The following is a 17,697-nucleotide window of genomic DNA, read 5'->3' as shown; positions in this document are numbered from 1 at the left end:
TCATAACAAGTTTGAGAATTAGCTGTGTATATATGAGTGGAACTGAACGAAAAATAAGAGCTAAAAAAATAGAATATAAAAAAATTGTTTTAAAAAACTTCAGTTTGACAGTGATCGAACTCGCGCCACACGATCCCACCAGCGAAATGTTGTATTTAACATTGTAGTACACACGAATTTTACCGTTTCTTTTTACTTTGACTTAATTTAAGAACATTTTCTTAATTTAAGAACATTGTTCTCATTAATAGAACATTTGTTCATATTTTAAGACCAGCCGTTCTCTTTTCAAGCAAATGGTTGTCAGTTCAAGAACAAGGTTGTTGTTTTGAGAACAGGTCGGTCGTGTTTCAAGAACAAAATAGTAAGAGCATGAAAATCTTGAATTGAGTCCGGTGGTGCTGGATTTTAGAACGGCGTTTTTCTCTGAGTGTAGAATGTTGAAATTTGACGTGTGGACTGATATTGAGACTCTTGATTTAAATTTGAAAAAAAAAAATTCTAAAATGAGCATGGCACCGCTCACTTTTGAAAAAAACAGTTCTACAAATATTATTAATCATAAATCAAAAATCGTTAAACCTATCGTAACAAAACGTACTTGCCTTTACTGTAAGGAATGCTTTGAAGAAAAATTTACGAAATCGGTTAAGGACCACTCCCACTTTTATATAAACGATTTTTAAAAGGGTCGTGGACGAATAAAATAAACTATAAAAAAAAAAAAATAAATAAATAAAAAATAAATAAAATAAACTATATCTTTGCAAAAAAGAGCTTATATCAATGGTATTTCATTTTCCAAGTGGATTTATAACAGTAAATAGGAAACACTTTAAATTTAAAAAAATGGGCGTGGCACCGCCCCTTTTATGACTAAGCTATTTTCTATGTTTCGGGAGCCGGAACTCGAAGAAAATTTAACTTATCGTAACGAAATTGTGTACACATATTTTCTTTATAGCAGAAAATATTTCTAGTAAAAATGGACGGGATCGGTTAAAGGCCACGGCAACTTAGATATAAAACAAGGTTAACAGGGTCGTAGACTAGAATAATAAGCTACAACTTAGCAAAAAATAGTTTTGAATCAATGATATTTCACTTATCAACTTTTAATGTAACGGGAAATGGGGAGACATTTTTTTAAACGGGCAAAACGGGAAATGTACAATTGAAGCTCACGCTGAGTATATAATGTTCGGTTACACCCGAATTTAGACACCTTTACTTGTTATGGTTACCGCTGCATGGCATGACAACCAAAAAATAGTGAGCGGTGGTTTCTTCTGTGGCAACGGTGCAACTTTTTATTGTTAACTAAAAGTGAGATATTTTCGTTTTCGCAAAATGGTCAACAACTATTTAGCTGCTTTTTTGTTTAACAAACTGTTAGCTTATTCTTTTGCAGCTTTGTCTACGATAGGAAAATGTATGTCTTATGAACGATATACAAACCTTTTAATATGCATATGCACATATAAATGTGTTGAAGATTCGCCTTTTGATACTCTGCGGGCCATTTGCTCAAGCCAACTTAAAGTTTTATCTGTCCGATAAAAACATTTTTGGTGAGCAAAAATATTGTTAATAGGGCAGATGAACTGTAAAGTTGACATGAGAAAACGTCGCTGATTTTGCTTGAATATGCACATATTAATATCAAGCAGTACAATCTGCCGCCAGTGTTTGATGCGCTAAATTAAGCACATTTTAATTTATAAATTAATGAAGCTGGCGCAGTACTCGCATTAAAGAAAATGTTATAACAAGTAGTGCTGTTATTCAATTGCAAAAAAGCTTACTAAATGCGCCTGAGTTCAATGTGCCGTTAAAAATTAATATGATATATAAAATATTAATTTTTCTTTTCATTGTTTTTGTTTTTTTGTTGTATTCATTTCTGAATTTTTTCACATCATTGCGTTTAAGGGCGACTCCTTGAAACCATTTGATACCTAGACGGGAGTGCGATGAGCGAAGCGAATGGCTCTTGCGCTTTTTGTACCCGTTGCGTTTCTCCGCTGCCCTCTTACCAACTATGAGCAATGAGGTGCCAGGCAAAAAGTCTCGCTGCATGAACAGCACATTGGCGTTGCACACGATAAATGCAGCAGAAAGCTTTCTAAATAATTTAGCTCATTTGGTTAACACTTGCGTGAATTCTTTAAATTAGCAATTATTTTTTTTAAGCTTTTAAATAAATTTTTGTTAAATCAAAGTACTAGAAAAACATTAATTACGTGATTCAAACGTGTCTCTGCCTGTTTAAACATAAATAGTGTTAAATTCAAGAACGAATTACAGCGCAAAAATAATGTTAAAAACGAAATAATAAGTAAAAAAAAAATATAATTTCTTTACAAAAAAAAAAAAAAAAAAATTTAAAGCAAAATAAAAATCAATAAAAGAAAACTTTGTAAACGTAATGTTGAAACGTAAAAAAAACACAAAAAAAAAAATGTATATTAAAAATAAAATTATTATATTAAAATAATTAAAATAAAAAAGTTATAAGGGTAACATATCAACAAAACTTAACAATAAATTGGTTAAAAAACTAAAAAAAAAAATAATAAAAAAGCGAAAAATCATTTTGAAAAATAAAAGCAATAAATTAGTTAAAAAAAAAAAATAGTACAGATGATTAATAGCAAAAAATAATTTTGAAAAAAAAAAAAAATTAAAAATGGGATAGCAGTAACAAATTATGCTCAAAAAATATAGAAAAGACGAAAAAGTAATATAAAAATTTCCAATCACACAAAAAATCGGTGAATAAGAAAATAATAAGTAAGTTTAAAATATTTACAATAAAATAATAAATAAAAGAAGTATTTAATAAAATAATTGTTTTTAAAGCTGAATTACAAAAAAAAAAACACTGAAAGTATGTAAAAAAGAGTTAAATTAAAAAAAAATCTAATAATTTAAAACGTAAAATTGAAAATGTGAATTTAAAAATTTAAAATGTGAAGCTGAAATAACAAAAAAATTTAATTTGAGTTAATAAAAAAAGGTAATCTAAACAAGTAAGGAAGGCTAAGTTCGGGTGTAACCGAACATTGGATACTCAACTGAGAGCTTTGGAGACAAAATAAGGGAAAATCACCATGTAGGAAAATGAACCTAGGGTAACCCTGAAATGTGTTTGTATGACATGTGTATCAAATGGAAGGTATTAAAGAGTATTTTAAAAGGGAGTCGGCCATAGTTCTAAAGGTGGACCAGGGGTGACTATAGAATGTGTTTGTACGATATGGGTATGAAATAAATGGTGTTAATGAGTATTTTAAAAGGGAGTGGGCCTTAGTTCTATATGTGGACGCTTTTTCAAGATATCGCCATATAAGTGGACCAGGGGTGACTCTATAATGTGTTTGTACGATATGGGTATCAAATGAAAGGTATTAATGAGAGTTTTAAAAGGAAGTGGCCCTTAATTGTATATGTGAAGGCGTTTTCGAGATATCGACCAAAATGTGGACCAGGGTGACCCAGAACATCATCTGTCGGGTACCGCTAATTTATTTATATATGTAATACCACGAACAGTATTCCTGCCAAGATTCCAAGGGCTTTTGATTGCGCTCTGCAGAACTTTTTCATTTTTTCATTCTTCTACTTAATATGGTCGGTGTCACACCCATTTTACAAAATTTTTTCTAAAGTTATTTTTTGCGTCAATAAACCAATCAAATTACCATGTTTCATCCCTTTTTTCATATTTGGTATAGAATTATGGCATTTTTTCATTTTTCGTAATTTTCGATTTCGAAAAAGTGGGCGCGGTTATAGTCGGATTTCGGCCATTTTTTGTACCAAGATAAAGTGAGTTCAGATAAGTACGTGAACTGAGTTTAGTAAAGATATATCGGTTTTTGCTCAAGTTATCGTGTTAACGGCCGAGCGGAAGGACAGACGGTCGACTGTGTATAAAAACTGGGCGTGGCTTCAACCGATTTCGCCCATTTTCACAGAAAACAGTTACCGTCATAGAGTCTATACCTCTACCAAATTTCAGAAGGATTGGTAAATTATTGTTCGACTTATGGCATTAAAAGTATTCTAGACAAACTAAATGAAAAAGGGCGGAACCACGCCCATTTTGAAATTTTCTTTTATTTTTGTATTTTGTTGCACCATATCGTTACTGGAGTTGAATGTTGACATAATTTACTTATATACAGTAAAGTATTCAATTTTTTGTTGAAATTTGACTTAAAACAAAATTTTTTTTTTAAAAGTGGGCGTGTTCTTCATCCGATTTTTCTAATTTTTCTTTAGCACATCTATAGTCATATTGGTAACATTCCTGCCAAATTTCATCATGATATCTGCAATGACTACCAAATTACAGCTTGCAAAACTTTTAAATTACCTTCTTTTAAAAGTGGGCGGTGCCACGCCCATTGTCCAAAATTTTACTAATTTTCTATTCTACGTCATAAGGTCAACCCACCTACCAAGTTCCATCGCTTTATCCGTCTTTTGCAATGAATTATCGCATTTTTTCGGTTTTTCGAAATTTTCGATATCGAAAAAGTGGGCGTGGTTATAGTCCGATATCGTTCATTTTAAATAGCGATCTGAGATGAGTGCCCAGGAACCTACATACCAAGTTTCATCAAGATACCTCAAAATTTACTCAAGTTATAGTGTTAACGGACAGACGGACGGACGGACATGGCTCAATCAAATTTTTTTCGATACTGATGATTTTGATATATGGAAGTCTATATCTATCTCGATTCCTTTATACCTGTACAACCAACCGTTATCCAATCAAAGTTAATATACTCTGTGAGCTCTGCTCAACTGAGTATAAAAATAGTCAAATCAAGGAATTAAAAAAAAACCAAAATGAATAAAAAAATGTACTAAGGAAAAAGTTGCTACAAAAACTTTATGTTGATAAAAAATTAAAAGTAACTTGAAAATTGTTAAATAAAAATATAAGAAAAGTATAATTTAAAACAACAAAAAGTAAACCTCAAAACAAGTTATTAAGTTGGTTGAGCAATAAGAATTACACAAATGAAAAATGGTGAAATAAAAGTAATAAAAAATTATAAAACAAAAAGAAATACAGTCCGAAAAAAGGTTAAAATACAAAATATATGTTAAACGAAAAATGTTCAATAAAATACTTGTACTCTAAATGAAAATTGAATGATAAATAATAATCAATTATAATAATTAATAATAATTACCAATAAAATAATTGAATAAAAAATTAAAAAAAAACAACAAAAACTTATCAAACAATTTTGCATTTCTTACAAAATAAGTGTGTTAAAAATATATAAAAAATGGTTTTTTCATGTAAATTTTAAAATTCAAATTTTTGTTTTTTTTTTATTTTCGGCCTTTCAAAAGTTATATTAAAAAGAATTTTCGAGCTCTAGGCCACACAGATATATGAGTAATAAAAATTTCAATCAATTATACCCATATATTGTCGTATTTAGTTATTTGGTCGATATTTCGATTTCAATTAGAAATCATCTTCAGGGACTTGTGAATGCACCTTCTCGACTGATAAAATAAATAATACGACAATATAAATATGGGCATGATACAAAAAAGAAGGTAGTTCCACTCATAATTTTTTGACGTATTTGGGGATTTTTGAAGTTTAATAATGTTTGTTGTTTTGCCTGAAGCGTTGCCATACCGTTAGTGTTTAAGGCGAAATTGTGGTTTTTCGAGATGGAAATTTCTTTTAGGATGAAAACGCAATGGTCATCTGAGACAATAATAATATGCTTTAGCACGATTTATGTGCATATATATCGATTGAGAATACAGTAAAACATGTAATTTCATTGAGAAATAGTGGATAATGACCCATACATTGGTTAATGACTCATATCTTTATGGCCGCTTGACCGCTAGACAGAAAAAAATACACGAAAAATCCTGTTGTTCTAGCATGGCCCTATTATCATACCCCTACAGTGGATATTTCTCAAGGCATGTTCAGAAAAAGTGTACCTCCAAAGTCTGCACATCTATGTAAATGCCAAAAGGACACAGAATGTGTATATTCGGGGCTGCCCCAAGGTGACCCCTGTTACAACGGGCAATAACTAGTGGCTAACCTGCAGAGTTACAGGGTAATGTTCTCCCTAAAAAATGGTTTAACAATTACCTCCTAAAGCGCAACGCTTGAATTATACATTCTTTATCCTTTGAGCAAGCAATTGACAATCGTGTATGTTTTGTCAAAATGTTCTGAGCAAACGTACGGACACTTAAGAAGGCTATATTCCCTTGCTTTGCATACTTCGATCCACGTTTCTTCCACCAAAACGATTTTCGGGAACTCGAAAAACTTATTAAGAACCTTCTTTTCTACGCTGATATTTCGTATTAAAATATTTCCATGGGGCTAATTTTTTTCTTTTTTATTTAAAATAACTATGAAAGTAATTTAGTCGTATTCGTTAATATAAAATCCAACAAAATTAGAAAAATTCGTAACATTTTTCAATCTGGTAGCTTGTTTTTGGTGTAATTGTCATTCTCCCCGCAAAAGTCAAGTAGCTAACGTTACACTAAATGGAACTACCTCCATTTTTTGTATCATGCATATGGGTATAATTGATTGAAATTTTTATTACTCATATATCTGTGTGGCCTAGAGCTCGGAAATTCTATTTAATATAATTAAAATTTTTATTTAAAAAAAAAAAAAAACAAAGTGAAAACAAACCTCAACTCAAAAAAATTATATTTTAAATGCAACAACAAAACATGACAAATAGAACAAAAAAAAAAAAAAATATTAAAAAAATTAACGAGTAAAAATGGAAAATTGAAAAAAATCCTGGTACTAACAAAACTAATAACTAGTACGATAGTAAATAACTATGTAAAAAAAAATTTAGTAAAAGAAATTATAACAAAAAAGCAGAGGGAGATGACTTAAAACATTTATACATGATTTTTCATAAAATTTTAAATTATAAATTTTTAGTAAAAAAATTTAAAACCAAAAAAGCCAAATTTTAATTTCATAGTTGAATAATAAGCGGTAGAATTTAATTCAAGAAAATTAAGCAAATAAATTTAATAAAAAAATTTTAAAAACTAAAAAAAGTTTTCAAAGAGAATACTGTTCAAAAATTTATATATAATTTCTTCATTCAAAACAACAAAAAGTTCAAATTAAAAAAGGGAATAATAAGTGAGTTAAGAAAATTAATTTATAAACATCCTAAATGATAAAAATATAATTAAAGAACAAATGAAAAAACTGTCGAAAACGCGTAAAAACAGACTAACAAGAAAGTTAAGAAAAAGAAATTTTCAAAAAATTTTAAGACAAAATCAAATCTTAATTTAAATAAAAATTTTACATAAAAATAGTAAGAAGGTTAAAAGCAGAATAGTATACAAAATTATTTTACAATAGTAAAATAAAAAAAAAATTTATAAATTTAAGAAAATAATAAAAAAAAAAATTACAAAAAAATTTATTCAATAAAAAAAATTTAATTGAATAATAAGTAATGTAAACACAAAAGAAAATTTTGTAAATAAAGAAATACAAATTTAATATTAAATTATAAGAAGGCTGAAAACAGAGTAATATACAAAAACTATTCATCAGGAAAAAAATAATTTATAACATTTTTAAAACTACAATAATAAAAGAAAAATAGCTAATATATAAAAAACATAGTGCCATTGAATAAAATAACAAAATTCCTAAAATAATAAATTAAAAAAACAAGCAAAATTAATAAGCGGTTTAACTAAAAAGGCTAAAAAAAGAAATTAAAAGTTCTTAAAAAAAAAGGAAAAAAATTAAAATAAAAGAACAAAAAAAAAATTTTATTTATAAAAACTAAAATAAAATGGTTGTAATTAAAAAAAAAACAAAAAGTTTAAGTTATTAAAAACAAGAAATAAAATTAATAAAAAAAAAAATAAATGCAACTAGAATGCAAAAACACACACAAACAACTTAAAACTATTTAGTGTATAAAAAAAAACTTAGTAAACTCAGTAATTATTTACATAATTAACGCGCGTAAATAAAATTTTTTAGCAGGAAATAAGCACTAAACGAAAATCTTGCCTAAATTAATAAAAAATGTTATAAAAAGGGTTTATTACTATTTTTTCACAAAATAGTTCTTAGGTAATTATTGCTGCGCATGCGTATTGAAACTAATTGAAAACATTATTTTGTTGTTTTTCTCTTTTCGTGTTGCTTTTAGGCAACACGTTTTTCTTTGTTTTATTTTTATTCAATGTGCTGTTTGTGATTTTTACAGAGTTTAAAATTGTTTTTAAATTTAAAAGTTTTGTGTTTTTGTTTTGATTTTGTGTAATATTTCATTTGTTTAATTTACAATTTTTTGTATTTTTGTCGTGGGTTATAGCAGCAATTTTTTCTTTCATAAAAATTTTTATTTAAATTGTTTGCGTGTATTTGTGCTTTAATTATCTGTAATTGACTCTTACGTTTAACACATGACATATGAAATTATTTTCAACTTACATATGTATGCACATACATAAGTATTAATATATAACAAGATGACACATTTTAAATATTTTTTAAACTTTTTTTTTTTTTTTATTTTATAAAAATTTCACACAGAATCGAGCCACAATTTTGTTTAGTGATATAATTAAGTTTTCCTTTTCACACAGGGCCGCTTGCTTCATTAAGTGAACATCTTTCAGCAGCCCCAAAAAAATATTACGCTTTTACAAAAATGTATAACAGGTGTTTCCTCCTTAACTATTAGGGCAATCAAAGAACTATTCATAGATTTTGCACATAACCAAATATGTGCCTATTTAAAAAAAGGCATAAATAACCTTTTCTGCAAATGAGGCGAAAATAATTTTTTTAATTTTTGGTGTTTTTCTATTTTTTGAAAATGTTTGAAAATAATTTATTTTTGATTGACATTTGTTACATTGATAACAGGATCCGAGCCATCAAGCAAAACGTACTAGCTTTTTTACTCCATTAGACATTCAATAAAGCAATAACGAAATGATTAGGAAACTGTGTTTTATATGGAAGATTGAGTTCAATAAAAGGGCCTTAATGTAGAAAACTTGACAAATTATTTCATTAACCCTCTGTGTGGAATTGGTATTAATCGTCTTAATTATGTAAATAGAAAGTAATTGCTAATTTAAATAACTCTGCGCATCCCTATTTGACTAGCTTTTACGCTTTGGTTTCGTTTTTTTCGCTTCTGTTTTAAGCATCTATTTCTTTTTCTTCGTTTTCAAATTGTTTAACTTAATAGCTATAAAAAACATATTAATCTACCTTTATAGCGAAGCTACCATTTGGTATGTCCTTGCCACCGAACTTGACATTAATATCGTAATCGCCTGGATCCTTAAGCGCATAATAAATATCAAAGAAGCCATCCTTTTCCAGCACATCAATGTCAACGATTTCGCTATTGAAAGAAAGAAAAATAAATGTTTACACTAAACTTTTTGAACTCGAATTTCCATTGTCTCCCTTCTTATACTTACCGTCCCGACTTGTGATCCGTAATCTTGCATGTTACCGCACCATCGCCCGCATCACGTGCATCTACCGTCAAATGACTTTTGCTGCCGGATTGCTGTATTTTTGGTGCTTCCTCGATTAGTTTACATTTTTTCGCTTCACCGGTTGGGAATGCTTCAAGTTTGAATGGTGATCCTTGTATCTCTTTATCGCCATATTTGATGCTGACATTGTAGGTGCCGCACTCATCGGGCACGAACGATACAACGTAAGTACCGCTGCTAACTTCTTCCATGCGTGGTGCTAATGGCTTGCCTTTTGGATTCTTAATTGCAATATTGATATCATCTTGACCAGCAGTTTTGGTGTCGATTTGAAATTCAGCTGGTAGAGATGCTGGAGTTTTCTTTTTATCGTTAACGCCCTTCACTTTGACTTTTGTAGCTTCGGATTTGGGGAAGACGGTCATAACGAATGGACTGCGCATGGAAAGCAAGATGGAAAAAAGATAAGTAAATATCTCAAGAAAAAAGACTGTATTCAGACTACCTCCCAACTGCGCGAGATCAACTGCTAACTAGGGCTAAAAACTCATACAAACAAGCCTTGAACTAGTCTACCTTACTTGAACTGTTTAAAACCGTAGCCGAGTAAGGCGAAAACGCGGTACTTGCGTTTAGTTTTGACAAAAAGCTGGACAGCTAAGCACGAGTTTACTCAACGGCTCAACTTCTTTACCTTCATACAGTTGCAGCTGATTGTCTTTTCAATAATATAGGGACGTACCGCATGAACTCCCATTGTATACTGGCCCGTTAGAGCCTAAATAATAAGGTTAAATAGAACTTATCAATTGCGGTATATAGTCGGGCGCTTTTTACGGCTAGAATGATTTCGCCACACCGTGAATCTTCGAATTTGTACCAATCATGGAGTGAGGCACTTTCACACCACAATTGATCGCTAGCTAACGGAGAAATATCGAATTCCCTATCGTACATCAGTTTACCCTTTTGCTACAGTTGAGGCCCCTTCAGAAATTTCAGCAGCTTTACATTCATTTCAAGTACTCGAAGTCCTACCTCCGGGATTCAAGGGGTTTGCCAGCACAGTTTTTAGTTTTCTAAATTGAAAATAATTGTCAACCTCACCTACCCGAACGAATGGTGCTTATTTAGCAGGTGAGGCTCTGGAGACTCCAAGTTCTTCGCGGAAGGAGGAGTTTGGATATCAAATCGTTCTAGAGATGGTCGGACTAGAAGTTATATGGTGATATTTTCCGTAACGTAGCAGATAAATATCCGGAAAAGGATCATCACCATCGTTATACATGCTCCAAACCTTCGGGGCGTCTTCATAACGTAGAAGTTATCGGCAAGCAGGAGGGTGTCCTACCTGAGCTAAAGTTAACGTTGGTAACTATGTGCGAGTACCCGAAGTAAACAAATTCATTGCCCTTTTCACTAAGACTGAGGAACGTACAGACCACAGCCACCTTTCCCGCAATGTGCACTGGATATTGACGCCAATTTCATAAAGTAGTTCGTATACGGCCTTTCCCTATTTTTCTTAAACCTTCACCGTTTTAATTTTTTTTTTAATTGCAATTCACATTTACAAAAGGGTAGTTTACATTTTTGAAAAGGTGGCAGCTCTTTAAAATCATCATTTTTGAAATCCCACTAAAATATTATTCTTGGCACCCATATTTCCACTATTTGCTGTACATTTAATTTGAATTTTTAAAAAATATGGCACCAATTCAAATATGACTTTCAAAATCCCACAAAAAGGTACAATTTTTTAAAGGTGGCAGCCCTATTAAATTATAATTGTATGCATAGTAAGAAGTTTCACTTCCAAACGATTTATGAAAATTCACAACTCACCTGCATGGCACTTCCTCGTCGGCAAACTTCACTTGGCACGTCAATACCGATCCTTGCTTGGGTGGCACGTAATGCACTGCATAGATGCCATTGCCTTTATCTTCGACACGCAAGTTATCTACCGGCACTCCTTCCGAGTTGGTTAACTTAACAGCTATACGTCCAGGACCAGCCTCACCCACGTCCACATTGAAATAGGTTGGTACGCTTTCACGCACCTCACCATGTTCAATACCGGCTCCGTATACCTTTACCTTCGTCGGATCCACCGTCTCTTCGACCAACACACGGAATGGTGAACCGGGTATATGTTTATCAGCAAAACGTATAGTTATATCATACTCTCCGGGATCGGTTGCCAAATATTCTACATCACAACTACCATCACGATTATCGGTACATGTCATTTTTGCTTCGGATGGTCCTTCAATGGCCAGCGAAAGACCACCATTGCCAGCGCCACGCGTTTCGACAGTAAATTTGTTTTGTATATTCGTAAAACCTTTCTCCAACCCCGGCCCATATGCTTTGCAACGTGTCGGATCACAACCGCTCTTCACATGCACCACAAATGGTGAACCGGGTACAGGAATGTTGTCGTATAATAACTCAATTGTATGTCGTCCCGCCTCAAAGGGTGTATAAGCGATGCGAAAAATATCATCCGTTGTATCTGGGATAATTTTGCTTGCTAGCACTTTACCTTTCGGATCGAATATGGCACAGGAAAGTTTTGTCGAATCGATATTACTGCCAACTTTGCTCATATCGACCATAAAATCTGTTGGTGCATTCATGATGACGCCTGTTAGGGTAGAGATGAGAATATTTTTGTTAGTTTTGTCTGGAGGATGGCAAGAAATTCGTAGGAACGTAACAAAACAACACAATAAAACATTTAAATGCGATTAGTGTAGAAGTGAAGGCTGCGAAGACGTATACAAACTAAGCTGATCAGCGGGCCTGAAGTCGTGTTATGTAACACAGAACATTATGCGTCTGGAATTGGCTAGATGGAAGATCTAGGAAAGCTGCCTTCTGGATACATTGTACACGTAATATTGGAATTGAATAAGATACCGGCGGACGTTAAGGGTTATCTAAAATAGGCACATAAAAGATATCGAACGCAGCGTGTCTCAAAGTTGTTGAATTGTGTCAAGGTGGATAAGTAAAAGGTTATTTTTAGGGGACGAAACGACGTAAGGCCAAAACGGGTTAATGGGCTTAGAATATATCCGTAGCAGGTATGCCTATCGTAAGAGGTGACTAAAATACCCTAGTGATTCAAGCGGTTATGTAGCGCAGCCCTAGAAGGTTCAATGTGGTCATATTAAATTGGACCCGAGATGATCGGGCTTGTGCCTTGGTAATCGTGCTACCGGAACGTACCGGATATTTGTCGCGTAAAGGACCAGAACCTTTAATAACACTTCGAAAAACCAGACAATAGAAGGAATAAGACGATATGAAAGACATTGGCTTGAACGAGACGGGTATGATTTAGAGTGGTTTAACGCCAAGAGGACGAGAGGAAGTTGTGAATAGAAAGGATTTTGATGGGAGAATTTAAAATCAAGGAGATACTGATGGATGAGACAGAATTTGAGGTTGGAGAAGTTAATGCATGAACGAGATTTTGATGAAACAACTCAGAACGGGAATGACAGAAAAGGGAATGCGATGGCGATGGAATAACTCGGATTGAAATAGTCAAAAAAGCAAGATATAAGCGATAGGGATGAAAGAACTCCGATTGCAGGAGTCAGAAAAGGAACTGCGGTGGAAGAAGTTTGCAAAGGAATAGTAGGAGCCAGGGAGGAAACCAATGACGATTAACGATAGGAATAAAATAGCTCGGGATGGAAGATGTCGGGTTGACATAGTTTTGGAAAGAATAGAAAAGCATGAAAGATTTCGGGATGTAGGCGTCAGGGAAGCAGGAGGCGGTGATTTACGAGACGGAGATAAAGAAGTAAGGACGGACAGGTCGGCGAAAGTATATCTAACGAAGCAGTCAGATATAAAATAGATGAAGGTTTCAGAATAGGAAGATACGGGGATGAAAGAACTTGGATTAAACGAGTTTGTAAAGTAAGACACAGGTATGAAAGATTTCGGTTTGCTGGATCAAGGTGACAGAAGTGAGCGAATGAAGATATTGTTAATGGAGGAATCCGGTATGAACTAGATGAACTCGAAGAATGTCGAAAAGAAGCATTAGGAAATAGGTGAGATTTATACCAATGATATAGGGATTAAATAATTCGTGGTGTAGGAGCCAGATTTGGATGAGGCGGTTATGTATCATCGAATGGTATAAAGCAGTCAGGAATAACAAAAGTTCGAATCGATGATAAACAAGCCGAAGTGCAGCTATGGAACCAGACATTGATGACCATCTGCGATAAGATATCTACCAAGCGAGAGTTCTACTTTCAGTAAGCTCAAAGATCAAATCAGAAATTTTTAACCTACGCGATATTTGAATGTACTAGTTTATGTTTCCTCGAAACGGGGTAGGGCTCGTCATAATTGTAGTGAAGTACACACAATTAGAAACAACCCCGAAAAATGGTACATCTTTAAAGTGGAGTTGCCGTTAAGGTCTCTTACCGATCAGATTCGTGTGTATGACGCCCTCTAAGGTATGCATAGTACGACCCAAATACTTTGTTCGAACACACATTTTTGGAAGACTTCTGTTTGAGTTCGAGAACTTATAGTTAACGTACGCATACTTAAGGGAGGGCTAATATACATGCTTACAAAATATTTACTGGTTTTTCAAATAGAAAACGTGTTAGTACGAGCTGGGTAAAGGAAATAATGATCAATTACTATTACATTTAATAATGATTGTAATTATTGCAGTTATTACTTACAACTTTGATGACTTCGAGCTTACCAACCCTTGAAATTTATATATTAGAACAGCTATTGTTGTTGTTTGAGTAATTATAATGGAATCAAAAATATTACTTAGTGTAATTGTAATAGAATCAAATACATTACTTTCACTGATCGCAATGAAATAAAAAAAATTACTTAGATTGTAATGGAATCAAAAACATTCCTTATAGTAATTGTAATGGAATTAAGTACATTGCTTTGAGTAATTGCAATGGAACCAAAAACATTACTTTGAGTAATTGTAATCGAATCAAAAACATTACTTAAAGTAATTTTAATGGAATTAAGTACATTATTTTGAGTAGTTGCAATGGAAACATTACTTTGAGTAATTGTAACGGAGTCGAGTAAAAGTTATGAAAAAAATTACATAATAATACTTTACATTAATGCCATGACACAATTACTGATTAAAATGCAAACTTTTTTTAAATAATTGCAGACGTACATATTGAAAATAAAAAGCGCGCTCTGAAATAATCAGCAATACATTACTAATAACATTTTTTTTTAAATAAGTAATTGAATTACTAGACAAGTCCTTATACCCAGCTCTGATATTAGCTTTGTTGTTAATCCTACGTAACTCAATAATGAACATGGTAATGATGAGTAGATAAAAAACAATTATTATTAATTAAAACTGGTGGAGCTTCAAGAATCAACTGCTGCAGCACACAAAAGCATTTGGTTAATTTTATGGGCATTTTTTTTAAATTATTTTAAAACTTTTTTATGATGCTTTTGTAAGAAAAACTTCAACATTGCTTTGGTCAATTGTGCTTTTTTGCAAGATCGTACTTGTCTTGTTTGAGTCACGCATGCGCTTGCGGGTTTTTTTTATGGCTGACAACAGAGTAACGGCGAAGCATCAGGAAGATAATATGCATCGAATGCAAAAGATTTCGATGTCTTTTTTAAATTGTTATTCATTCAACAATATCCTACCATGTGGCTGTATGCCTATACCACTAACGCGTGTATTACTCAAATTCGGCAAAGGCATTATGAGCGGCTGGAATGGTGAACCGTTAATATGAATTTCGTTGAATGTGATATTCACAGTATATTCGCCAGCTTCGGTGGGTAGATAGGCAACATTACAAGTGCCATCGCCATTGTCACGACAATTGATTGCCGCTTCGCAGGGACCCTCAACGGTCACACCCAAACCACCTTGACCAGCGCCACGTGTATCGATTATAAATTCGGCTGGTTGTGCCACTAATCCACGCTCTAAACCAGGTCCAAAGGCGCGCACCTTAGTCGAATCACTACCACTTAGGCACTGCAAACGGAATGGGCGTGGCGCAATCGGTGTACCACCAAAACAAATACTCAATAAATATTCACCAAGTTGTGTAGGTGTAAAATTCACAAGAAATCCTTCAGCTGTTGGTATGACATGAGCACGTATGCGGCTACCCGATGGACTTGTAATGGTTACGGCAAGATCGGCTCTCGGCAATCCACGCGTTATGATGCGAAACTGTTGAAGGCTATTCAATGGTGCGGCTTGTACGTGAATGAGTTTGTAACGAAAGTTTTTGGGCTTAGATGATGACCTTGAATTTGTTCTTGTAATATGTTTCATATATACATATGTATGTATGGCTTAAATTGACTGAGTTCTTATAAAAAATATTACTTCAAAAACTTAGTTTTTTTTTTTGAATTTTTTTAAATTTATCACTCAGTTCTGCATGTGTATTTATGTGTATGAGAAATTGTGAAAGTGCGAGAGAGATAGCAATATATTTACGAAAATTTTCTATATACTTACTTGGTTCCAAACCGTCCACTTTGATCTTGGATACATCTAAAGTTTGCTCCACAACCACTTTTTGTCCCAGCGGCACTGGTTGTCCACCATAAGTCATTGTTGTGGTGTATGCACCCTTCGTTGGTGGTATAACTTCTACGGTATAGGTGTTGTCGTCATTGTCGATAATGCGGCATGGTACTTCTACTTTGGTCTCCTCGTGTACGACTTTCACTTTAAGTTCGGCATCGCCTGCATCGCGCGCATCAACATTGAAATGTGTGGGCATATTGGGTCGTACGCCTGGTTGTAGCCATGGTCCAAACGATTGTACTTTTGTGGCGTCAATTGGTACGCCAACATAGACGCGATAGGGTGTGTTTGGTGTGGCAACGGTGCCGTAGTTAACTGTGTGAGAAAAGGATGGAAGACAGTTATATAAAAAATAAGCTCAGCGAATGACTTGAACTGCGGATAGGGGGGCTGCTTTTGCGTTCCCCAAAAGATTTGTGTTGTAATGATTACTTGGCATTCAATTACACCCAATTAAAAATTTTTAAGAATTTGAATAGTGTAATCAGTTTCTATAGTGCATATATATAGAACTGGCACTTGAGTTTCATTGAGCTACATTTTTAAAAGTAATGGTTTTGAATACCATTACAACTAATTACTTATTTAGACTTTGGAATAATTATTTTTGTTTTGAAATAGTTCAAATTTGGGTAAGGCTGTGTAATGTGATTTCCCTTTTTTCTTTCAAATACATAAAAAAATTTCATTTTGGGAACTTGGTAATATAAAGCATTACTCATTTCTAATTACAGTAATTTCAATATCGTACCCCTCGTAATGTTACCAAAAGTCAATTACTTTTGAAATAATTTTAATTGAAGCGGAAAGTTATGTAAGGTGATTGATTGTAATGGAATAGTTATGTAATTGTAATTCAATGGTAATGCATTACTTTTTACTTTTGAAATAATTTTAATTGAAGAGGACAGTTATTTGAAAGTTATGTAAGGTGATTGATTGTAATGGAATAGTAATGTAATTGTAATTCAATAGTAATGCTGTTTTAATGCAAAATAAAAAAAATTCTATTGTCATTGAATGCATACAGATGTGGGCGACGTTTGGAATCTTTTTCGTGGAATGTCTTGAATTTGCAGCGTTTATAAAAGCGATTCTCTAGTAATGCTACTTAAAAAAGAACTACTTTCGAAATTATTTTCAATGACTTGATGTTACTTAAAATGAATTACCTTTGAAATAAGTTTATTGAATTGAATAGCTATTTGGAATTTGTGTAATGTAATTGTAACAGAATAGTAATGCGATTGTATAGAACTTGAATAAGAAATCAATATACGATAAAAAAATGCACATTGTAAATAAAATTTCTAAGAAAACAATTTGTAAATATAATGCATTGTAATGCAATTATAATGCAACTATATTATAATTCAAATGCAATTGAAACAATATTCTGACGTAATTCGTATTGATATATGTTGAATTGAATTACTCATTTATGATTGCAACAACTGTAATATCCAGTATATCGAAAATTTACTTAAAAAATAGTTTGAAATATTAAAAAAAAATTTTTTATAAAATCGGTATTGTAATGT

At 32.6% G+C, this 17,697-nt stretch overlaps 1 protein-coding gene across 7 annotated transcripts in view; it reads right to left on the bottom strand.

Moving 5' to 3' along the window:
- cher (filamin-A) overlaps positions 1-17,697 on the bottom strand; it is a 264,422-nt gene that overhangs the window by 115,126 nt on the left and 131,599 nt on the right. For 5 of the 7 annotated variants that reach the window (XM_067762040.1, XM_067762041.1, XM_067762035.1 and 2 more), the window contains 5 exons: positions 16,085-16,471; positions 15,250-15,816; positions 11,389-12,193; positions 9,523-9,978; positions 9,308-9,443 (listed from right to left, as the gene is read on the bottom strand). In XM_067762040.1, the coding sequence (XP_067618141.1) occupies positions 9,308-9,443; positions 9,523-9,978; positions 11,389-12,193; positions 15,250-15,816; positions 16,085-16,471 (2,351 nt within the window). The remainder of the gene's footprint in view (positions 1-9,307; positions 9,444-9,522; positions 9,979-11,388; positions 12,194-15,249; positions 15,817-16,084; positions 16,472-17,697) is intronic. The other 2 variants (XM_067762038.1, XM_067762039.1) reach the window with 1 other exon arrangement.

This window comes from Eurosta solidaginis, chromosome 1, assembly GCF_040869045.1.
Source record: "Eurosta solidaginis isolate ZX-2024a chromosome 1, ASM4086904v1, whole genome shotgun sequence".
NCBI classification, from domain to species: Eukaryota; Metazoa; Arthropoda; class Insecta; order Diptera; family Tephritidae; genus Eurosta; species Eurosta solidaginis.
This window is presented reverse-complemented; position numbering and strand designations above follow the sequence as displayed.